Source organism: Corvus cornix, chromosome 4 (assembly GCF_000738735.6).
Source record: "Corvus cornix cornix isolate S_Up_H32 chromosome 4, ASM73873v5, whole genome shotgun sequence".
NCBI classification, from domain to species: Eukaryota; Metazoa; Chordata; class Aves; order Passeriformes; family Corvidae; genus Corvus; species Corvus cornix.
Genome location: NC_046334.1, coordinates 27,342,964 through 27,367,449, shown reverse-complemented (window position 1 = coordinate 27,367,449; position 24,486 = coordinate 27,342,964). Strand labels below are relative to the sequence as shown.

At 42.8% G+C, this 24,486-nt stretch overlaps 1 protein-coding gene across 12 annotated transcripts in view; it reads left to right on the top strand.

Moving 5' to 3' along the window:
• The window catches only part of EPHA5 (EPH receptor A5), a 195,232-nt gene that overhangs the window by 34,487 nt on the left and 136,259 nt on the right, over positions 1–24,486 (top strand). For all 12 annotated transcript variants that reach the window (XM_039550865.1, XM_039550873.1, XM_039550866.1 and 9 more), the window contains exon 3: positions 9,416–10,079. In XM_039550865.1, coding sequence (XP_039406799.1) covers positions 9,416–10,079 — 664 coding nt within the window. The remainder of the gene's footprint in view (positions 1–9,415; positions 10,080–24,486) is intronic.

Genomic DNA, 24,486 nt, shown 5'->3' with positions numbered 1-24,486 from the left:
TTAGGCATGCTGGAGAAGGGCTGGTGCTCCTTTTCATTTCAGTTCTGCTAGCCTCCAGCTGGGTTCTCATTCTACTTGGATTCTGGTCCTGACATCTTCCATTGATCATGCAAATTATCAAAGTCTGAGCTAAACTTCAGTCCTATTTTCATTTTTTTCCCATGTATCTTGGTGTGCAGACTGAAAAAGCTAGGTGACTTTGTCATGATGTTTCTCCATTTTTCAATAGCTTGAATTGTGCAGGTCTCTGAACAGATAACACATTTCATCATAAGGTTGTTCTGAAAATAATTTTTAATGTTTTAATTCTTCTTTCTTACCCGTTTGTTTGGTTGGCACTCTGTGGTGGAAATTGCTGCTTGTGTTTTGAGATGCTATCACAGCTTTCCAGAAATCTGCATTGTTTCTTATCTAGGTAGTGGTGCAGAGCAATCCAGGAATTTTCAACACTTTTGCCTTACAGGGAGTTTTACTGAGAAGTCTCCTGCACAGCCAGCTACCAAAATGGAAGGTGTGGCAGCAAACTTCAAATGCATGTTACAAATAAAAAAAGAATATTGAAAAATTGTTCAAGTAGCAAATTCAAATGTTCACGCAGTAGGAGCTGATGATTATTAAGTTCTCCATGTAACTTTAGGTGGCTGATACATCTTCACATATAGCTCTTCTTGAGAGGAGCAGTCATGCTTTGTCTCATAGTTTCAGCGTGGGGCTTTCCTGTTTGGCATTTTCCCTCTGCTCTGAGCAGTGTGACTGTGTGAGAGCCTTTCTTGACATAACTTCATGAAGGAGGAGGATTTCTAGAAGGCCTGATTGCACACAGGGTGGTGAAAGGTTGACCTGGGTGGAATTAAAAATATCCAAAACACTGTAAGATACAGAACTATCCACCCAGATGCTTAAGCTCTCAGTTCTAAAAACTGCATTTTTTTTAAAGCTGATGTCTGCTGGCAAGCTGTTCTGAGTATTGGAATGTGTAGTTGGCAGCAGTGGAGTTAGGATGGAGTATGATGGTGTTGTGAACATCTACCCAGCTCATTTTCAGTGCAGCTTTTTTATAGCGGAGATGAAACATCGATCATCTCCCCACCTTTGCTATTCCGTCTCCTGCCCTTTGTCCCAGTGCAAAGCCAAATGTGAAACCTTGGTGCCAAGTGAAATTGAGTCTTGTTAACTCTTGATGTGGGGGGGAGTAGCCTTTAACAGAAAGCAAGACCCTTTTTCTCCTCTTAGCATCTTTGCTGCCCACACATTGCCGGGGGTCATTCAGAGGCACGTATCTGGCAGTTCCTGTAACTGCTGAGGTGAGAATTTGCCCTTTTAGTGGGAGGTGGGTGGAAGGGGGTGGTAATGGAAGTGACTTTCTGAGTATGCTTTCTGCTAGGTACATATCACATGTGGACTAGGGAATAGGTGTTTGGCTAATACAGAGATTGAGAAAAACATCCAATAGTGTGACATGGCACATCTCAAAATCATGCTTTGAATTTCCAGTTTGTACCTCTTTGCTATTTACTTCGCCCCCACATACGTTTTAGTTTATGAAAAATGATCCTTAGCTTCTAGCTGGGAAATCTCCTGTAATGAGTGAGGAAACTCATATTTACTTCAGCTTATTAACCTCAGAATATTCTGAAGCTGTGCGTTAACCGGACTATGCAGCTTAGTAACCAGAGTGGCATTGTAAGAAACAGCAGGAAACTGCAATCCACTAGTAAAACAAGAAGAGTAGCCTGAAAGTTACAGTGTTCTTACTTTCATTTTATTTTCCTGGTTGGAGAAATTGGGAATGTGCCAAGCCACCAGAAAATGTAAAGTTCCTTCTTCAGAAACTCAGCTTTCATTAGGCCAGATTTCTGCCTGAGTAGGGAGATTAATCAGATACTCTCTATCCTCTGTTATCCATTATGGTTTTTGCTTGACTAGTAACTGCTGTCAGTAGGAATATATATCTGTATGTATAAATGTCTCAGTTGTAAAATTGCCATCCAAATGAGGCTTGAGTCTCCGGTGGGGGCACTGTCAGATGTATGGAAATAGTAAAATCCCAGGTTGCAACTGCTTCTGGTATTTAAAGGTTTTAGTAAACACTGTTCCTAATGTTGTTTGCATTGAACACAGTTTCTTTTTGACACTGGCTCCTGCCCTTAAAATGAGCTCTAAAACCCCAAAAACAGTCTGGGAATGTGTAAAAATAGCTTCATCTTTTGCATTATAAAGTGGATATTGGTATTGGAAAAGTTTGCACAAGTAATAAATTTTTTGTTGCTTGGTAGCTGAAATTTAAAACAGTGTGTTTGAGGCTGAAAGAAGTAGTTCATATTACTCCAGAACAGTTTTTTCGTATTTTTTTAATCTGCCCTCTTTTTTGTTTAGACTCAAGAAGAAAAGATGGTAAAGACATGGTTTGTGAGGCTGTTAGATTAACTGGTTTCTCCTTTACTAATTTTTTTTGTTGTTGTTCCCTCTCCTCCTGTCCTAACTTGATCCAAGTACATGAAATTCTTTGGTTTCCTGATTATTTTTATTTCAAACTTGTCATTTACTGGGAAAAGTCACGTGGCTCTAGTTGGTGTCCTTCCACTGGTTGATGTGGGGCAGGAGTGGGGAAGCTGCTGAGCTGTCCTAGTGAGCAAGCATCCTGCCCCAAAATAGAACTTGAGTTTTAAACCTGTGTGGTTACCCTGGCACAAGTGCTTAAAAATTGTTGCCCAAGAGTGCTGTTTAGCAGGGTCCAGTGACCTGGTACTGATGGAAAAAGCTGGACAAAGCTATTTTGATGTCTCTGCTCTGCTCCTCGCACTGCTCACCCATTGGGAAGAGCAGACTTGCAAACAAACGTGCAGCACTGTTACAGGTTTACTGCATTTTTCTACTGCTTGAGAGTGGTTTGGGTCATTGTCCCTTGCTGTGAGGGGGAACCAGGCTTCTCAAGTGCCCCATCCAGGTGCTGGTGGACTCTTGCCATGATCAGTAGGTCACATAGGTTATACATACACCTCTTGCCAATGCCAGTGTTCAAGATAAAACAAATTGTTTTGCTCCTGCCAGTCCTGAGGGTTAGCATTGCTGTCGAGAGAGTTAAAAGTAACATGACTTTTGGGTGCATTGTCTTTTGTGTTCTTGTTCTTTGAGCAAGCAAAACCCATTTAATGAAGACTGAAACACCTCCAGCAAAATGAGGCTCTTGCTTAATCTTACGGCTCCCAGGCTGAAAATCTGAGCAATGCCATGTATCACAGTTTGTGTTGATAACACTGGCAGTATTTGGTGGCAGGATTTGAAGTACCTGAATCTTGGGACTGGCCTGTTTGTAATTGCTGTTTTGCAGTAGGCAAGATAGTGACATAGTCAGCCTTATTTTACAACTAGCACAGCCCTGCAAAACCTGCAGTGCAGAAGAAAAGATACGTGGTGCTCTGCCTGGCTTTCACTAGAGATTTAGCCTTACGTAACCTCGCCGAAGTCACTGAAACTGCGCAGAGGAGAGCCTGCTGCTTGTTTGCTATAACTGTGTAATACGATAGCAAGTGGAAACCAGCAGGCAGCTGAAAAAAAAAAAAAAACAAAACCCCACAAGTTTTTGGGTTTTGTGATGGGAGGGAAGAAGCAGGTTGCAAGATAAAGTTGAGTAGTGGGAGGGAACATTTGTGTGGGAGCTAAGCTGGAGGCTATTGATTGGCAGCCAGGTCTTAACATCAGCTGCATAAAAGGAAATCGAAGAGTCTGCCCGAATATTACCAGGATGAAAGGCAGGATAGATAGTACTGAGCCGAACACCAGGCCAGTTTGCCCTTCTGAAAGGGCATTAGGTGTCCCCTTTTGACTTGGCATAGGGATTGCTTAGCACCATGCCATGCTGTCCGCTGCACCAGTATGTGCTCGTGGTGGGCTTGACAGAAGTATTTTGAGGTAAAATTGCCTTTCTGTGGGCAAAGCACATAGAGTGTCTCTGATGCTTCCACACATTCAAAGCCTGAGATCAGAGATCCATGCCAGGCTTGCTTTTTTCCAAAAGAGAAAAAGGTAAAATACATAAATCCTTCTTTAATTTTACATCTTTGTGCCAGCAGATACCTGAGTTAACATGCATTTGTTGCAGAGCTCTGTGTGGTGGGGTGGAAAAATTAAATAGGAGAGGATGAGGCTTCTCCTACCACAGAGCCTGTGAAATAGGGAGTGGGAAGAGAGGCAGATTTCACAGCCCTTGGAGTGAGGGAGTCCTGCTGGGAAGGTTTCAGGTAAGTCTTAGGAACACCTTTGTTTAATGTTCTTAAGCTCCCTTTTCCTCTTAAGATTCCTAGGATTTTGCTAAATGCCTTATTTTTTTTCACCTGTGCAAGGATGTGTGGAATTAGGAGCAAGGCTTGAAATGTCTACACTGACTTTAGTGGATGCTAAAGAAAGTGAGTGAGTTACTGAAGACCAATAACAAAAACTCGTACTGCAACCCTCCCATCCCCTAAAAACCAAAGAAACAAAAGCTCTGAAATTTTCATCCCTGCTGTCAGTATTTGGTTTTGGGGCAGCAGCCTTTCGCTGTGCTGTGGTAGCAAATTGCACTCCTGGAAATCTCCAAGATTAGAAACAAGCCTGAGCAGCAGACAGCTGGTGAATGTGTTCTAAAATTGTCCATTTAACCCAAGGCTGCTCCACAGAATGCTTTTTTAACTCTCATGTCTTTAGTTAGAGGTGTGATATCTTTGGCCTTTCTGTAGACAGCCAGCCTGTATGAACTGTGTGCTTCCTATTGATGGAGCTGCATTTTTACTCTCCAGTAGTAGTGTGCTGGAAATTTCTGATTCAGAAATAGGTCTTCTATGAATGATTTAACATCAGGCCATTGAAATGCGTTTGTGTTTTCCTTCTTAGGGCTATTAAAGATGTAGAGAAAACATTTACCACCAAATTAATGGTTGCATTTTTGTTTTAATCCTGCAGATGGGGTTGATTTATATCTCAAAAAATACATGCTGCAGAGAGCAATTACAACATTACACAATTTTTCAGTTGTACTTAACTTTTTTTTCATGCCAAAAATTTTCATCTAGATGTTGTCTCTTTAATGTGGTGGGTTTTCTTTTTCATTAACTGTAAGGCACTGCATTTCATCTTCTGGTTTGTATTTCTTTGTTGGCTGAAAGACTCATCTGAGGTCTGTAGTGACTGGAAGCTGGGACCAGGAAGAAGGTGCAGGGGCTCTTACTGCCATCTCCATCTCGTGGAGGGATGTAAAAGCAGAAGGGTGGCAGGTTGCCTGCAGTCTCTGGGGGAGGCAGATCCAGCTGAAGAGAAAGAAATGGTGTAGTCCTACATGCAGATAGGAGAGAAGAAGATTAAATGACAGAGCAGAGATCTTGCACAATACTGGCTGCTCTGATAAAATCTGGTTGACTTTCCCTTGAGGATTATACAGAGATAAGCAGCCTTAGCTCATTAGCACCTCCCCTTTCTCATGCTCTGATGATTGCTTTAGGTTTGATGGCAGGTGGTGATGACAGGATTTGCTGGGATCTGGGGTGCAGTACTGGAAGCGCAGCACATCCTGAAGCCTGAGATGTGTCGTGTGCCATTTCTTGCAGCTGAGATTAGACTCTAGCTCAGTTGATTGAGGTATTTATGCTTGGACCTTTCTCCTCATGGTGTTTAGTGCTCTCAGTGCATGAAAGCAACCATTAGACTCACTGCACTTAGTATTTCAACAAATGAACTTTGTACTCGCTCCCAAAAGCACAACTCCTAAAGCAGCAGTGGAAATGAGCTTAACTTCATAACTCTGGGGAGCATCACAGTTGGGTCCTTGAAAATTGACCTGGCAAGTATGAAAATAGTCAAATGATGTTTTTCAGCATGCCATCAAGTTAGGTCACCAATGATATTACTGCAACATCACTAAAAGTCATTGAAAGTGTCAGTTCCATGAAAGAAACTATGCATTAATGCTCTCTAAATGTTGTACAGAGTTACACTGTGTACCTTGTAGCCATCCATACACATCTCCATTTGATAAACTGGTCTGAGCAATTTCCAGTCCTGAAATGCTTTGCACCACTTCCTGCTGGAAATTAACACTTTTTCCTATATGCTCGTTGATGTGAGCAGTTGTTTGAGTGATCCTCTGACCTTCAGCCAGAAAAAAAGCAAAGTTAAAGTCGTCATATATATCCTGGGCTATATTGGGATGTGCTCATCTGTCCCCTCGACTGATTTGGCAGGGATGTCCCTGTGGGTTGGGGGAAGTGGAGGGTTACTCTCCCTCTCTCATCAAATGGAGAATCACCACCACCTTCATAAAAATAAGACTTCACCTTTATATGGTGTCATGTTTTAACCACAGCCAGCAGTTAAGCACCACACAGCTCCTCTGACTCCCCACCAGCAAGTGAGCAAATCAAAAGGGTAAAAGTAAGAAAACTCATGAGTTGAGATAAAGATACTAAAATAATAGGTAAAGCAAAAGCTGCACACACAAGCAAAGCAAACCAAGGAATTAATTTACCATTTCCCATGGGCTGCCTGGTGTTCCGCCATTTCAGGTAAGCAGGGTGGTATTTTCATTCCAGTCTCTATCCATGGGCCCTTTGGACCAGACCATTTGGGATAATGTTGGAATGAGCTATTCTCCTTGCCTCTGCTCCTTTTTGGGCTTAGCCACAGACTTCATTCCCTTAGGATTTTACCTGCTCAAAGTGGAGCCTTATCTATGTGCCACAGTGGTGCTTTGCCACTGCTGGCATCAGAATGTTCCCAGGCCCAGCAGAGTAAGGTGATCAGCAGTTCAGCAAGCAGCAGAACCAAGGAGCAGCCACTAACCAGCGCCAGGCTTTAGTGTGTAGTGAGGCAATCAAGCCCCATGGCAAGCTCAGGAACCCGTCAATGAATAGCTAAACAACAATAACATCTATAAATTCAATCTAGCACATTCTAATCAAACCTGTCATTATCTCAAACCCTTCCAGCCCCACACTGGCCATCAGAAAGGACTATTGTGGTTTAACCCCAGCTGGCGGCTAAGTGCCACACAGCCATTCATTCGCTTCCTCTGCAGCGAATGAGTGAGCAAATCAGAAGGGTAAAAATGAGAAAACTCATGGGTTGAGATAAAGGCACTAAAATAGGCACAGCAAAACCACACACACAAGCAAAGTAAACTTGGAAACACCACTTCCCATGGGCAGGTGGGTGTTCAGCCATCCCCATGAAATCAGGGCTCCCTTACATGTAATGTTGACTTGACAAATGCCATGATTCTTCCTGTCCCCAATTCTTTCTTCTTGCCCTAGTTTTTATGTGCTGAGCATGACACCATATGGTCTGGAACATCCCTTAGGCCAGGTGGGATCCAGCTGTCCCAGCTGTGTTGTCTCCCAACTCCTTGTGCACCCCCAGTCCCCTTGCTGGTGGGATGGGCTGAGAGGCAGAAAAGGCCTTGACTCAGTGTTAAGTGCTGGCTTAGCAGTCACTGAAACATCTCTGTGTCATCAACAGTGTTTCTAGCACAATCCTAAACATAGCCCCATACTAGCTGCTATAAAGCAAATTAACTCTGTTCTAGCTGAAACTAGCACAGTGTTTGGCAGATTCATTGGAAGTATGTGTGTACAGCATATTTATCACTTAAATTAACCACAGTAATTGAAGAATGGTGTTTTTCTGCTTTTAATTTCATGTATTAAAACCTCCCTATTTAGTGAAACATAGAAAATCTAGCTGCAGAATTACTCATGTTGCATACCTTTCCTGTGTGTTTTCTCAGTGACTCTCCTTATAACTGTTAATTGCCTCTCCTAAAGTTAGGCATGAATCCTGCACAGGTCTGCCTGGCTTTCACTGCAGACATATCTTTGTCCAATTCTGTGGCGCTACCAGGTGACAAGTACATCTTAATCACAGTAGGATTGTGGTCTGTTTAAGCCCAGAGACATAAAAAAGGGTTAGAAATGAAAGTACTGTTTGCCATGGCAAAAACGTCTTCGGGTTAGGTCTTGGAAGACTGGTGGTGGAACTCTGCACATCACAGTGGGCATGTCTTCCTGCACAAGTCCCCACTTTCACATCCCATGTCAGGAAGGAGAAGAAATGTTTTTCTGATGGTGGCATTTAGAATTCATTTTGGACTGTACCATCACGTTATTTTCCTATGTCACTTGTTGCTGATATTTTAATTTAAAATGGAAAACGACGTTTCCCTTAAAAAGATCTTCATTGTTATATTGACTCTGAGAGTGTTCTGTGTCAGCTCTGTAGTAGTGGCATCTGGGCTGAGAACACTCTCAACTTTATCTCAGGCTGTATTTCCAAGGAAAAAATTTGGCCTTTGGCCCTCAGAAGATAGGCAGCTTGGAATATAGCTACTACCTTGTACAGGACTACCTGTGAATTATGCTCTGTGCATTTGCTTTGTGCTGCATCCGCAGCTGTGACTGGGTGTGTGCAGGAATGCTGAGGAGAGGGTGGAGCAGGCTTTGGGAATTAAGCTCTTGCAGACAAGTGGGTCAAAAGTAGAAGGGAGCAAAACTGAAACCAACACTGGCTCTCCTGGGTTCTTTGCTGCACTTAGATGGTTCATCTGATCTCTTAATGCAACTCTATGGTTCTCAAAAGCAGAGAGGAAATGCTAATGGGTATCTGTTGTAGGCACAGTGGTGGTGCTGCTGACTCTGCTGCATCAGGAAAAAGCACTCCTTCCAAGTGATGCCCTTCAGAGCATGGCTAAAATAAAATGAACTGTTGCTACAGTTCCCACAAAGAGCTGAAAAAGTTGCCTGGAGCTCTGCTTAAAAACCTGTGTAGCACATAAACAGCTCAAGATTTGCAGATCCCTGTAACCTGTATAGGAAGTAATCCTCTATTTGCATGAGCAAGAACTCTCTGACTAGCACACTTGGGGAGAGCAAAGGCCTATTTATTTTGTGTATCACTCAATTCCACTGATTTTCTGGCATGCTGTTTGGTGGGGGGGAATAGCTTGTAGAAGTGTGGTTTTTGTTGTGTGGGGCAGTGATTTGAGCATGTGGTAGAAAGGAGCCTGGAGGAATGGGGACAGACAAAGTGTAGATAGCTTTTTTTTTTTCTCTCCTGTGTGGATGCATTGGGAAAGCCCAAGGAAATGACCCCATCTGCTTTTGTTTTGTTTTCTAACTGAGAACTAGTGGACAAACCCAGCAATATGTTTTCCCACTTTTGGACTGCCTAAAACAAAAGGTTTTAACTAGCATCCTTTTCTATTTATGAAGGATCTTTCGTCTGACTTTATCGGGAATGTGTTGAGCCTCTAGTACAGAAATCTTGGCAATTAAAACATTTTTCCCCCCGAAAGTCCCAAGCGCTGAAGCACAAGATATCCTTAGATAGGAAAGCTAAGAGTTCACGTGAGTTATGACTGTTTCAAAAACTACTTTTCCTTTTTATACAGTGGGAAGAAATTGGTGAGGTGGATGAAAACTACGCTCCGATACACACATACCAAGTATGCAAGGTAATGGAACAGAATCAGAACAACTGGCTTCTGACCAGCTGGATCTCTAATGAAGGGGCATCCCGCATCTTCATTGAGCTCAAATTCACCCTGAGGGACTGTAACAGCCTTCCAGGAGGACTTGGGACCTGCAAGGAGACTTTTAACATGTATTACTTTGAATCAGATGATGAAGACGGGAGGAACATCAAAGAAAACCAGTACATCAAGATTGATACCATTGCTGCTGATGAGAGCTTCACAGAGTTAGACCTTGGCGACAGAGTAATGAAGCTTAACACAGAGGTGAGAGACGTTGGGCCCCTAACAAAAAAGGGATTTTACCTCGCTTTCCAGGACGTGGGTGCCTGCATTGCCCTGGTTTCCGTGCGTGTGTACTACAAGAAATGCCCATCGGTAATCCGCAACCTGGCCCGCTTCCCTGACACCATCACAGGTGCGGATTCCTCGCAGCTCCTGGAGGTGTCAGGTGTCTGCATCAACCACTCAGTGACTGAGGAGGCACCGAAGATGCACTGCAGTGCTGAGGGGGAATGGCTGGTGCCCATCGGGAAGTGCTTGTGCAAGGCAGGGTACGAGGAGAAGAACAACACCTGCCAAGGTAAGGGTTTGCAGGGAGGGTGCTGTGTGAGCTTCCAAGGCGGTGTGCAGTCTGGGCTTTCTTCTGTTTCATGGTTTTTGTGCCTGGTTGAGTTGACAGTGGTGGGTCAGGTTCTCACTTCCTCTGAGGTCCTTTGAAGACAGAGGCTTTGGGTGGATGTTGTGGCACTTGACACCTATGTGCAGGTGCTTCTGGTGCTTACAGGGCTGAGAACAAAGAGAATCTGGCATTCTGCTATTACCTTTGGAGCACTGTACTGTTGGGGCCATGAGGCAATTGTAGTCTCAGCTGTTATTTAGAGATTTATGTTATTTTTCTTCAGTATCAGCATTTCCTTATGAGTCTTAGAAGCCTGGTTTCTTTTTTTCTGGACTGTACCAGGGAATGTTTGAAGTTAATCTCTTTATAGAAGATGCATTTTGTTTTTGTATTTGAAGGAGTATGTTTTTCTGTCTTTATCACTCTGTGGGGGGCTGGGTATTTGATGTGGTGTGAGTTGATTGATTTTCCTCTCTGGTAAATAATTTAATACAAAGCTGCTCAGCTGTTCAGAGTTAAACTTAAAGCCCCACTGATAAAAATGCTTCCATATGTGCAGAAGTTTTCACACAAGTAGCTGGCTGAGGTTCCCAAGTTGCTGGTCAGCACAGATCTCCTGAATCGTCAGAGGCCTTGTGCAAGAGATCTAGGGTATCTAAAGTTCAAGACCTTTAAAAGAATACTTACAAAGAACAGCAATAGACTCTGAGTATATGATCTCATTTTATGGTTTGTACTACATGCTTGTTTATAAAATCTGCCCTTCCATTGTAAATACGTAATAGCCTAAAACTAACTTGCTTGTAAAAGAGAAGGGTAAACAAATAAAGATTTCAATACAGTTTGCTTTTTGCAAAATTAATATATATTGGTCATCAGCCCCACCTTAATTGTCTTCTCTTTGCAGCCACTTAATAATGGATAATAATAGATACTGTGGGGAAGGCAGAGGAATTCCACTTCAACCTAAGTCTGTGTTGCATTTTCTCTTCACCTCACTCCAGACACTCATTATTGCTGTTTGTAGTGTGGTACAAAGAATAGATTAGTGCATTTCCACAGCAAACTGTGGCCTTGATCCTTTAGTCCTCGGTCACAGGCTTGTGCCCCTGGAGATAGTTCGAGTCTTCAAGGGCTGACATGGAGAGAAAATGTAATGTTTGAGAGAAATGTTTGTGTTGGAGAAAGCTCTGCTGAGCAGCATGTGGAGTGATTTTTGACCAGAATAGTCTCCTTTTTCTACAGATGTAGTCAGTACAACAAAATCTGTCTTGGCTTTGCTTTTGCTGTGCTAATAAAGATATTTCTCCTTTTTAGGGGGGAAGAAGAGACTGACTTGATGTTTGATACTGTACAAGGGGGGAGCTAAGATCAACATTATCCCAAGTTGAGGAAATACAGGCTACCGCAGACGAGGGATGTGGGTCAATAGATCAGCAAGGTTTTGCTTAATTATGGCAGAAAATACCATGTCACAAAGTGACAGACACTGGTTTACTGCTAGGTCTAGACACTGAGGTCAGTCCACCTGTAAGAATTTTTGGAGGAAAGGAGTCCTCTGTTGGTCACCTTTCAAGTCCTGTCCTCTGATGTTGCATGAGGATTTCTCAAAGCACTCTTAGAGGTCTCAAAAACAAAGAAAACACCATTAAAAAACCAACTAAAAACCAAAACACCAAACCCCAAAAACTACGGATTTAAACCAGAAATCTGAGACTATCACTGAAGAACCTGCACTGCCTGTAGAGGGGTTGCATCTCTGGCAGTGTTGAGATAGCAACCTGGGGTGTGCTTTCAGAAGGCCTTTGTGATTAAAGGTTGTGCTTTCCATTTTTGGGTATGGGTTGGGTTCTTTTTAATTTGCTTTTCTTAATCAAGAGGACATATCTGGCCTCCCAATTTATGACCGTGTTGGGTAGGCCTGTGATCATAATTAGGAAGTGTAAAGATACTTTGTGGTGGTGTATCCCTGCCCTGTTCCTAAGGTATATCCACATAAATTACTCTTTACTTCACCTACAGCCTGCACCCTCAGCAGGAGTTTAGCACTTTAATTCCTCTAGAGGTGTTAAAGCCAGTAATTCTTTTTTGCGGGATAGCCCTAAATTCCATCACCAAATCAGTGGGACTCGAGTGCCAGTGGCAAATTTTGTTTGAGGACTCCATTTGGATGTCCTGTGTTTAACCCAGGTCGTTGTGCCAAGCATTCCCTGCTGGTTGGCTCTGAGATGCTCAGTTGATAGGAGGCATTCAGCCTTAGGCCGTTCAGGAGGTCCGCATTCAGCATGTATGGAGTTCGTGTTGATATCGCGTGTGAGTAAAATGCTTTCTGGTGTGGTTATTGTTACATTCACAAAAACGGGATTGTCTTCTAGGGCAGTGAAGTTAAACTTTGCATCCCTAAGCAGAGTAAGTAACACCAAGAAAGGTCCTGTGTATCTGTAAATGCCAAACTTTTTTTTCAGTCTGATTGATGTTAAGGAAATGCACTCCATGCTCCTGGCTGACATAATGATGGTCTTGGCACTCTGCTGTGTAGCTCTCACAAACACCTAAATAACTTCTGACCTTTGGTTTGTAAATCACTTGGGTGCATCTTGCAAGTGGTCTCCCAGTTTGCTTTCACTTAGTAAGCAGGTTTTTCGTGACCGTGCTTTGGGAAACATTTTCAGCCCAGAAGAGCCTGGCTTTGTTTATTAAAATTTCTACTGCAAAGATGACATTTTCTAATCTCTAGTGTCACGTCTGGACAGAGCAGACTACACTCTTTTATTAGAGGTGATGTAAATCCCAGTCATCCTCACAAACATATGGGAACTATTGAAATCCCTTCTGCCTACAAATCATTAATTGGCAACGATGTTCTGAATTCATCATCTTGTCAGCAGGGTTCCTGTTTGAAGAAGGCACTGACAGTAACAGCTGAGCAGTTTCTCTCACTGGGGACTCTGAGGTTGTAAATATGACATGGTCTAAGCTCCTTATATAATGTGCTCACCCTCTCAGTTAATATAGGCAGCTAGGTAGGTAGTTACTGTGAAAACCCAAACTACTTGGATTTTTACACCTCCTTTGGCAACATGGCACATTTATCAGCAACTGCTAGGGACAGCTAGAGGTAAATCGTGACTGTGTTGGGACATGTTTGTAAAGGAACAGTGTTAAGGTTCATTATTCACAAGAATAAATTGCTATGCTAGTTACTAAGAGAAATGAAAGTGGTTGCTCTGTGAATTTCGATGCTGGTTTCCGGAGTGGTGGTTTGGTACCACTAAAGAGCTGATGGTTATGGGCTTTGCCTCGGTTCAGCTGGTGCTCTCTGAATGGATCCTTGAGGAGGTCTGCTAAGCCAGTTTCAAGTCTCCTAATGGTGGTCTCCACCCTAGGAGGCAGTACTCAACGAAAGCTGAGGGACAGATCCTAAAATGCTGTAAAAATTGGTTTAGTGCCGCTGACATTTCTGCCTTTATCCATTTAGGGGTTTGGCCAAAAAAATTATTATTATCTGCCCAGTCTGTGCTTTCCTTCTTCCTGCACTAGCATAGGTGAGTTTTATCGTAACTTCAGTTTTAGTTGCTTACTGTAAATAGCAGAGCTCACCATTGGGGTTTGTGTAGGAAATGAATACCGTGACAAGGACACTTTCTGGCACTTCTTATATTCATCCTCACCTTCAGCCCAGTATGTTTTCAGTGAGCAGCAAGTACTTATTTTTATGCCTTTAAAGACAGTTGAGCCCACACTACTGGAAAAGAGGGGATGTTGACATGTTAAGCTAATGAGAGCCAAATACATTTGCAGTGGTGAGGTCCTGCTAGTGTCCAGTGGGCTGCAGACTAGTAACTGCAAATGTAATTCATTTTGCAGAGCCTGATCTTTTTCAGATGACTTTATCGCTGAAGCACAACTTAATTAAATATTTGAGTAAAGAAGCAATGGAAGAAAAGAAAAACTACACAGAATGAGAGCCAAAGGGAAAAGGTGAGTAATGAGTTCAGGTCATGGCACTCTCCAAGAATCAGTACATGCTGTCATTTGAAGAGACATCAAAAGGAGTACAGCTGGTTTTAGCTAGCTAGAAGGTATAGGCAAGGTTACAGATGTTAGAGGTGGACAAAATAATGGATGAAAACTCAGTGATATCTTTCTTCACCCTTCCTATCTTCTGAGGAAGAACATTGAAACTGAGGGCTGAAGGAAAGATGGGCTGGGGTATGGTTTCTGGTTTTAGAAAGGAGCTGCTGCCAGAGAAAATACCTGGATGGTTTTTTTTTGTAAGACAACTCTAGAATGTTCAAGACCTTCTGCTGTCTTAAATACTAGTGTTTGTTTGATTATTTTTCCTTTAATCAACTTTGCAGAACATACCTCAGTGCATTTACAAAACCATATTTATTTTTGCTGATTGTTCATTACTTGTGTTGTGATTCAGCTGAGCTCTTGCCAAGAGAAATGAGTGTCTTACAGAAAACAAGGGCTGCAGAAAAACCTTGTGTTCACAGGTCTTTTAATTTGGACTTAATTAAAACTAATCGACATACATAGCTAGCTTATGTAGTTTAGAAGTTTACCTGCTGAATCAGTTCTTGGATGATTTTGTTGCTGGCTGATTGGGGGTGAAGCAGAGCTACTCATCTTCCTCCAAAAGCAGTGCAATCAGTGCAGATGTGTGACGGCACTTTCCCAGAGCAGTGATTGGCATTTGTTGAACAGCCACTGGAAGGATATTCAGAGGCAATTGTTTATTTGCAGCTGTGCAGGGGCAAGCAGGCAGAGGCAGTGACCCTTGGCTGGTGAGGAGCAGAAGGCACCATCTATGGAGGGTTGGGAGACAACTGAGGATTTAAAAATGTAGTGATGGCAGAGCCATGCTTTTTGACTGTTGTGTTTCTGAGTCTGCACAGCAGCTATCGCAGAGGCCTGACTTGAGAATGAAACAGCTGATACCACAATAAAGAAAACCCTGTATATTTGCATATTATGTGTGATTTCCTCAGGTGACACAGTGCAGCTCTTCAGCCGTTGCCTTCCCTATCCCCTTATTTCTAGAAATGGAAACACGCTGCTGCACAGGTAACCTTATTTTGAAACTTGGGCTTTTGCTCCAGAGCAGCCACCGTTTCTATTTTTCCACCTGGTACAGCTGCAGTAGGGGGGCAAATTTTCTTCAGTCCACTCCACAACTTGCTTGCCTGCCTGTACTCCCTCAAGTTGGCTGAATTCTCTCTCTCTCTCTTTTCTCCTTGTTATGTATGCTAGAAAGGCAGCATACTGCTAAATCCTGCATGTCTTATGGGAGACTTCCCAGCTTGGACTCAGGTGGATAAGGCAAGTGTGCTTTTACCTTTGTAGTGGAGTGGAAAGCAAGCAAAGTCCAGGGATAAAAAAAATTAAAATCTCTTTTTAATTGTTCTACTGGGAGGTGATTACATGGCAAGAAAAACTTTGATGGAAATATTTGGTATATGGAGAATACTGAATTTGGAAATACAGTTGCCCCTCCAGGGAGTTCTTTGCCCATCATTCATACTTCTTGTGCGTTTTTCTGATTAAAACCAAATTGGCTGGGAGTATAGCATGGTAGGTGTTTATATAATTATGAGCTGAAGTACCTAGTTAATTTTAATTAGTCACAAACCCAGCCAGTGTCACAATAGCTGAATTTTTAGCCACACAGTGTGTATTATCTTTTCCAGTGTAAAGAAAGTCACTTGAATGCAAAATGCAGTTGTCACTGGAGGGAGAACAGGTTTTATTCTGTAGAGGTGTGTGTATGTACATATTTAGGTGGTTTGTTCTGCAGCTGAAATAATTAACAAGAGTGGGGAAATGTTTTGCACAGATCAAAATTGTATTGCAACAGGACTGATTAAATATTATTCCTTTTGTTTTGTGTGTGTATGGTTGCCCTCATTATTATAGGAGGCACAGTGTCCATCTATGTGCAATACTTAACGCTTTACTAATGAGCTGTAACTTTCTGCACTACCTTGTATATCGTAACCCCTATGACTGAAGATCTTTTCCTTGTTCTGCAGCGATGCTTTTAGGCTGTTATTTTGACCAACTTAACCTTCCTGTTCTTTGCAGTGTGGCTGCTGTGCAGTCACCTTTCAGAAGGACAGTTAAGTACTTTATTCCCTTCACAAAGTATAGATTGAGCAGTGCAAATAAAATAAGGTTTAGAAATGGCTTCAGAATTGTAAACTGTGAAGGTCATGTTTGTTTCTTAGTCATAAGATATTTTGGAACAGATCTTTAGGGTATGCATTTGAGTCTGGTCCTTGATAACTAAATGATATTTACTTGAATGGTGCCTTTGTTTAGTTTTATCATTCTTGAATATACGGTGTCCATTGGTAGATCAGGGAATTTGTTAAATTATGGGATGGCAGAGGTGTTGCAGGACAAAAGGAGTGTTGGCCATGGTGTGGTTAGGTTCCTTTGATTGCCGTCTTCGACTTTGAATGGCTTGGTAACAGTTCACTTATTAATTGTAGTTTTTAGAAGCAATTAAGGACTCTGGAGAAACACTAGGGATAAAGTACATGGATATTTGTTGGCAACGCAGTGAATTTAATTGCCTTGATTTAAGATACAGCTTTCCCCAGCTGCCCACTCTGTCCCAGTGCTGGAAGCTGCTGCTGGCTCTGCAGGACTGGGTGGTTTGCTCATGACTGATGTGATCAGTGGAGTGCTTGTCTTGATGTCCTGGCCTGGGGGCACTCTCCCTGCATGGTGATCTGTAGCAGAAGGGTGGCTGCAACCACTTGAACTGCCAAGGGTCTACTAGAGCTCCTTTGTCAGAACCCTCATTCCACCTAATTTATATGGGGTATAAAATGAATTGGTCCTATTGTTTTGGTCATAATTTGGGTTTTCAGTTTTGTGTTTCTCGTTTAGAAACACTTAGCAGTAGTTAATGATGTGTTGACATTTCAATAATAAGCTTTTCTCTCTGCATGCTTTACATCTTGACCATTTTCTCTTGCTCTGGGTTAAAACTGAGGTTGAAATCCAGGCTCCACAAAAGCATGCTCCAGTTGTGTCTTGCATGAACAGATTCAGATCTTATATTTTATTTCTTTAGCGGAATAAACTTGTATCTTTTACAAGGTAAGTGTTCAGTGGAATGAAGTAAGAGTAAAGAGACGGCGATACATATGTCTGTAGAAAGAGTTGAATCTGCTCTTCATCATAAAAGAGATACCCATTTATTTTACTGGAAGATTGCTCATTTTCTGTCACTGAAGAAGTTAATGTAGTATAAACAGAATTGTATCTATGAACAACACAGGGTTAAGATTGTATTGAGCATGGTTCTGATGTGCTTCCATTTTTGAATTCCCTCAGGGTGGTCAAGTGTTTGTTAACACTGGAGCAAACTCAGAGAGGTAGGCATTAGATAAACCCCAAAATGTACACCCAAAATAGATTAAATAAATAAATAAATAAATAAAACCAAGACAAAAGGGGCAATTCCAGGCTTGTGGATGTCCCTTATTACTTTCAAACACCTGTCTTTATAAATTTATGTCCTTAAAAAAAAAACCAGCTGAAGTTTGAAGAACTAGGATTTAAGATGACAACTTCCTTCTCACTGTCACTGACAGTCAATCAATTTAATGCCAAGAAAAATTCTACTCCCCTTCTCCTGAAAATTCAGGCTTTAAGAGCTGCAGATAAGTGGCAGTATCAGGACAAATCCCCTGGCTGGGGGGGTGAAACAAGACTATCCCTGCCTGCATGCCTCCTCCTGCCACCCACAGTTCCATTCCTGGAAGCAGGATGGGTGGGAGAGGATACACATCAGCAGAGTGTCTGCATCTTCATGATCCTTGTACAGCCCGCTGTGGTGGTGGTGGGCTCAGCTTCCCTGACAGGGTTGCCTGACCAGTGTGGCACTGGAGGTGGTGCTGACTTAGGATGTGACCCATTCTTGCAGTGAGATTTGGAGGGGTATCATGAGCCAAGTCCTCATAGTAGGCTTTGAGTAGCTTATGAGTAGTTTTGCTGCCACTTGAGAAGTAAGTGTTTCTGTATGAGGAAAGAAGTAGTTAATACAGACTACTAAAACTGCTTCCAGGTCATACAATGGGCTTTTCTCTGTTGGATCTTGAACTACCCACTTTGTGAAGTAGGTCAGAGTCACTATTCCCAGTTTTACAAACGACAGCTTTGGGCTGGAGACTTGAGTTATTCAGTGCCATTCAGAGACTAGAACCTGAATCAGGATTTTGGGTATCAGTGCTGATCTCATGTGCTCTTTTTATGCTCTTAGACTAGCCTAAAACCCTTTTGAGATCATTCATCTCCAGGTGGATTCATTGGGAAGTAACAATGAACTTAACATTCTTCTAGAGATGGAATTGGGACAGAAATTGTCATTTCAAAAGGCTTGCTTTTATACATCAGTTAGATGCTTTCTTTCAAAAAACCACTTGGCCTGGAGGTGCATTTTCTGAACAGGACTCTCACATCAGCTAGAGGTTCTGCCTAGTGTGGCAGCTGTGCCAAGGAATCCATCTCTGCCCAAAGGTCCATTTCACTGCCAAAGCCTCAGCATTATTGAGTACCAGAGCCTCTGCATATATATAAAAAAGCATCCCCTGCCCCAGCAGACTGCCCAGTCCCTCTGCATGTGTGTGACTGGTATTACTGGAATAAAGCGAGCCTGTCTAGGGAGCCAACATGATCTTTGCTGAGCTCCAAGTGATGGTTGCCATCCAAGTGAGATGATGTCTCCTGCATGCACTGAGGAGTCGCTGTGCTGCAGTACTAATTCCACAAGTAATGCATTGGAGGTCTTACACCCAGTTGGACAGTCTGTCATCCCACTGCAGTGGTGACAGAGGTCACAGTGTTGCCTTCAAAAGCTGCCTGGAAAGGAAGCTTTTTAATTACTGCAGAGCATGGGGAATGTGCTAATTTGTAATTTGGCAGAAGCAACCTGCAGGCTGGAGCTTCCCAGCTCTGAACTGCTTCGCAGATAGCCTGCAACCCAGGCAGTGATAGAGCTAGGACTGTGGACTTCATTACTGCTGGGGCTCTGCACAGGTTCAAGAAGTGACAGCAACGTTGGAATCTTGGGACAGGAGCCAGTGTTTTATTAGTATAAATCCGAGGCAATTGGGCATGTTAATTACTGGAAGAAATTCACAGCAGGCAGGAAGAGGTCCACGATGATGGAGAGATGCCATGGATAATTGCCAAGGTCCACAGATGCCCTGTGACCCTGTGCTGCTGGGATTTCCTGCATTGCAATGGTTGACTTGGAGCAGATTGAGTGTTGTCACTTCAGGCTGCAATGTCTAGAGCAAAGTGCCTGCAGAGGGTATTTGAGGCAAAAATGGCTTAAGGCTAACAGAGTACTGTGGGAAAAACAATCATGGGACCTTCCAGTGCCAAGTCAGATGCTGATCACACCATAGTAGGCATGAGTGTGCTGATAAGAGGTAAGAAGACAGGCGATGAGATTTCATTCTTCCTGTCCTACCTGGTTTTGGGTTTGCTTTTTACCCAAGCACTTGATGCTCTTTCACTGCCAGAGCAAGTGATCAGCAAGAGACTCTTTCTAGAAGTGAAATGCGTGGAAATGGCTGCAAACCTCTGAAGAAAAAGGCAGGTGTCTGTGTTGCAAAATAATCTTTTCCTCTCTGCCTACCCGAAGTCCTCAGGCAGGCTCAGATAAAAGCTTTCCTCCCCTCCCTGGGCACAAGACTGGCTCATATTATTTATTTATTTGTAAAGCTTTTTTTTTTTTTTTTTTTTTTTTTAGAAGGACTTTTACATTATTTTTCTTTGCTCTCACAGTTCAAGCATGATTTAATGTGTCAAAACTAGTTTGCTTAGCCAGCCTTGATTGTCTTGCATACTTCCACTAAAGCAGGGCAGTCTTCCTTCCAGGCATTGCTGCTGCCCAGACAAATGAAGTGTCACAGCAGCTAGGACCTGCTCTTGCGTTGTGACAGCAGTAGCATCCTTCAACAAAGCTATCAGCAGGGAATTTAGATGGGGGTAATGCCTACAGATATGGCTTGGGTCAGGGCAGTGTGGGCCCACACAGGCAGATGTGGAGACAAGCTTATGCTCGAGAGACTTAATCGATCATTCATGTGCAAAGGCATTTTGGTCCAGATTGAGAGTCTAGCTAGTACAACAGAGAGAAAGGAACCATCCTGTTGGTGCCTGAACTAGTGAGCCTGGCAGAAATAACACTGAGAGACCTTGCTGCAGGGTAGTGCTGCCAGACTGATACATCTGGTTGCAGTTTCCTGGCAGAAATGAGTTGCAGTGTGATCTTTTGCTCTCTGTAGTCAGTGGGGATTTTATCATTGATTTTGGTGGGAGTGAGATGATAATCCTTTATGATATGTTAACTAAATTATTTCCTGGCCTAGATCTTTATTAAGTGTTGCGCTGACTGCCAGCAGAACACAGCCTATAGGAAAGAAATTTAGTTCATGATAATTGGTGTAACTCAGATCAGACCTATTTGTCAGCAAGTGGTCTGATCCTGATCTCCTCCAAACCTCCCAAATATCAGAGTTTCTGGTATTTTGTGGTTGTCTTTTTCTCGTCTCATGCAGGGGGACACAGGCTAAAGTTCATCCACCTGTTTCTGCACTGTTCTCCATTGAAAAGAGTAAGGAAGAGGTTTTGAATCACTCTTAATTAGTTTAAAATGGCATAGCAAGCCTTGAGCCTGCCTGCAGGATGTGGTGCATCATAGGAAGCCTTCCCTAAGGTGATGCTGTGTGCTCAACTGAGCAAGAGCTCTGCACTTGGCATCCTCATCATTGATGTCTTCAGGCTCTTGTCTCCTGGATGCCTCAGTAACACAGTACTCATCAGTCAGGTCAGATGTCTCTTGGTGTGTTTTTGCTAGGGTGTGTGGGATGGCTGCCAGATGGAAATCTGGTGCTCGGGGACTAGTGAAATGATTGTGTGAGTCTGTTATTGACTGAGCTCTGAGCATGGCTAATGGCATTGATGAGTTGTGTCATCCTGATGATGAAGGCAGTGGGTCATGCGCTGGCTCTGAAATGTAGTGTGTTAAGTGCACTGGTAGATGGGGAAAGTGTCCCTTGCCAAATCCTGCCCTTCCAAAGTATTGTGGGACTATTTGATTTGGTGGCCTCTTCTTTTCTCCCATTTTGTTTGTTTGGGGTTTTTTTGTTGTGGGTTTAGTTTGCTGTTGGTTTTCTTCCCAATAAAAGAAATGCTAGATCAGACCTTGGTGTGTAAAAACACTGGCCAGAGTTGTCTGGAAACTTGATTCTACGACTCTGTAAACTGACACAAAAAGCATTTATCAAGATGCCTGTGCATGACTCCTTCTGTGTCTTCAGTCATTCAGGTATGTGCAAGTCATTTTGCTGTACTTTGTGGGCACTGTGCACACAACTGAAAACACAATGCCTCTAATGTGGCATCTGTGTTTAATACCATGTGTAGCTCTGGGCTAAGAAGAAAGTGAATATTTTACAAGAAAAGCAAAACCAGCCCAAACTAGAATGAATGTTTTCAGATGGAGGCATTTGCTCTTCGGTTGGCGGCATAAAAGCACCAGCTTAAGGTTGTAATCACTCATTTTCAATGAGCTTACTGTAAGTATTTTACCACTCTGGTTGGGAAGAAGCAGAGGCAGCACAACAGTCACGCTGCAGTTCTGTCTGTAGGACTGAGTGTGCATTGTGAGATTTAGTGGGAGGCACGTTGTTATTGCCCACGTGCTGCTGGCAGGTGCGGGGGGGCCCATGGAAAGCCGAGCCAGAACATTTCAGGTGGTGGAGTCACCTTCAGTGTTTTGCACTGCGTACGTGCATGGAAACAGCATGGGCTGTGAATATAGAGAAACAAAAATACTCCTCCTGAAAGTTTATTGAGCAAAGGCTTCTGCTATAACAAATTCAAATTTTACAGGTTTCAAAGACTGATCTCCAGATGCCATTGGGAAGAGTGTCAGGCCACATTCAGATTAGCCTTATTGTTCCATAATATCTTACTGGAGTACAAGGTTAATTAGTACCATAGGCAATATGCATTATTCATCACAGCAATCAGGCTTTTCTTCTGTTGGTCTGTTGTATGCTGCAAATGTTTTCTCTTCCAATAACAAATCCTTGATATATAATTTTCAAATTTAATCCCGCCAAATCATATTTGTGATATATGAATTATATGGGCACTCTGATACATTTCAGGTGTCAAAAGTACTGTAATTTTAATGTTTAACTCCTGACTTGCTTGGGCATAGACCTGAAGGACCATGGGAGATACAAGATGATTTTATTAATGCCTCTCTTCAACCTGCCCCAAAGTGGGGATAGCACAGTGACACAAGTGGTGCAGTGGTTTGTGGCAGTAGTGTTTTCAGTGCTGATTATCAGCAGTATCTCTCTGCGGGTGTGAAGTGCTGAAGCCGTGTTGCTGCTGTGGTGCTGTGGCTGCCTGCAATACCTCAGCACAGATCTCAAGCATCTCGATTCCCACCCTGGCGTTTGTGGCGGGGGAAGGCTCTTTGTAGGAGGGTTAGGATTAGCCTTCTGTCAGTTGTACACACGTGTATTTAGTTTGTGGGTAGTTACTAGGAGAAAAGCTGAGACACAAAACTGGGTGACTTGGCTGAAGGTCCCACAAACCAATTTTGATGGAGTTAGGGGGCTCAGGCTTCCTGCTTCTGCCATCCTTGCTTCAAGATCATTAGCAATTTCTCTCATCTCTCTTGCTGTCCTGAAAAGGATTTAGGCATGAACTTCCTTTCTAACGTGAGATGGTGTAGCCTCCTCGCACAGCTGGGCATGCCTTGCAAAGTGATGTTGTGCTGTCAGGGCCCCAGGGGATTAACTTGAATGAACTGACATGGCTGGAGGATAAATATGGCAGATTTCTACCCTAAATAGCGTGCGGCAGCAAATCCACTGCACAGGCAAGAAATGCTTGGGATTCCTTTGTGTTCAAATCTGCAAGTAAATATTTTCCGGGAACCCTGACTCACTTCCCTTCTGCCCCTCTTGTTTTGTATGTGCATTGTTCTCCCCTCCTGACTTTCCCTTTAGGAGGAACCAGCTTAGGTGACTGCTTTGCTGCTTGCCTCCTCCTGGCTGGCATGGAGGGGAATTTCGAGGGCACGATTTTCACTGTGGAATGCAGAACACAATGCTGGGTTTGTGTCAGATAACAGAAGAGGAACACGTGCTTTGAAAGCGAGTACCCTGATGTGTTCGGGGCTTTCTGGGGTAGTTTGGAAACAGCTTTTTAGCAAGAACAGGCAGGTGGAGAACTAAATTACACTTACCTGTCAAACAACTAGCAAATGTCTGTGGTCTTTGATTTAGATGCTGTTGTGATATAAACAAATGAGCAGTCACAGGACTGTAAAGAGGTGATGATGAGTATTATTCTTTTCTCCTGATTATTACCCATGGCTTTGAAACAAGAAGCTGAGATTCCTTTCAAGAGACTTCTGCTCTTGTGTAAAACTGCATTTGTACAGCAATTTTGATTGCTTCCAGTTAAAAAGGAATACACACAATGTTTCCTTAAAAGTTGGTTGTAGGCAACAGAATAATAAGTAAACTGTACCTAAAATAGAATTATGTAAATCACCAAAAGTGGAATGGCATTTTCAGCTTAGTCTTTGAGAGTCACATCAATAACTTATGAGCTTTGATAAATGTGCTGTGATATATCCTACTTTGTTGCACACTGTTACGACATAAAGGCAAAGGAATCTAATTTTTTGAATAATTTCTGAAGACAAACCCAAAAATTCACAGCAGTGGTTTGTAAATTTAGTGTTGTGTTGTAAATCATCATGGTTGAAAGTATTAATGAGAGAAAATCTTCTGCAGATGCTGCATCCATAGATCTGTGAAATAGCTCATGGGGGCAAAGACTAGACTATGTGGCTGATAAATAATAGAAGAGTTTCACTCCCTCTCCTCCTCTCCTTTTTCTTAGGTTTACATGATGTGAGCACTGCTTGGAAAAATTAGGATGGTGTTCAGTCTGTACCAGAATGTAACAAAAGCCATAGTTTTTCCAGAGAAAAGTTATATTTCTGTTTTGGAGCAGTTGGTCTGTATGTCTGTGTGTCTGAAGGCAAGAAAAAGCTTTTTATTGCCACAACTGTCTTGACATCATGAGTAAAGAAAGAACCATGAAATCAGAGAGTATGCATGGGGAGAGAAAAAGTCCATCATCTTTGCTTCAGCCACGCAGTATAACCAGCTGCTTGAGAATGTGTCTCTGTTTCAGATGTCTTTAAACATGCAAACAACACCTATACCTGAGGCTGTGCCCAAAGGAGGGGGAGGTCTGTCCCACCAAGCAGCTGCAGGTTTGGGACATGGCACACCCAGCA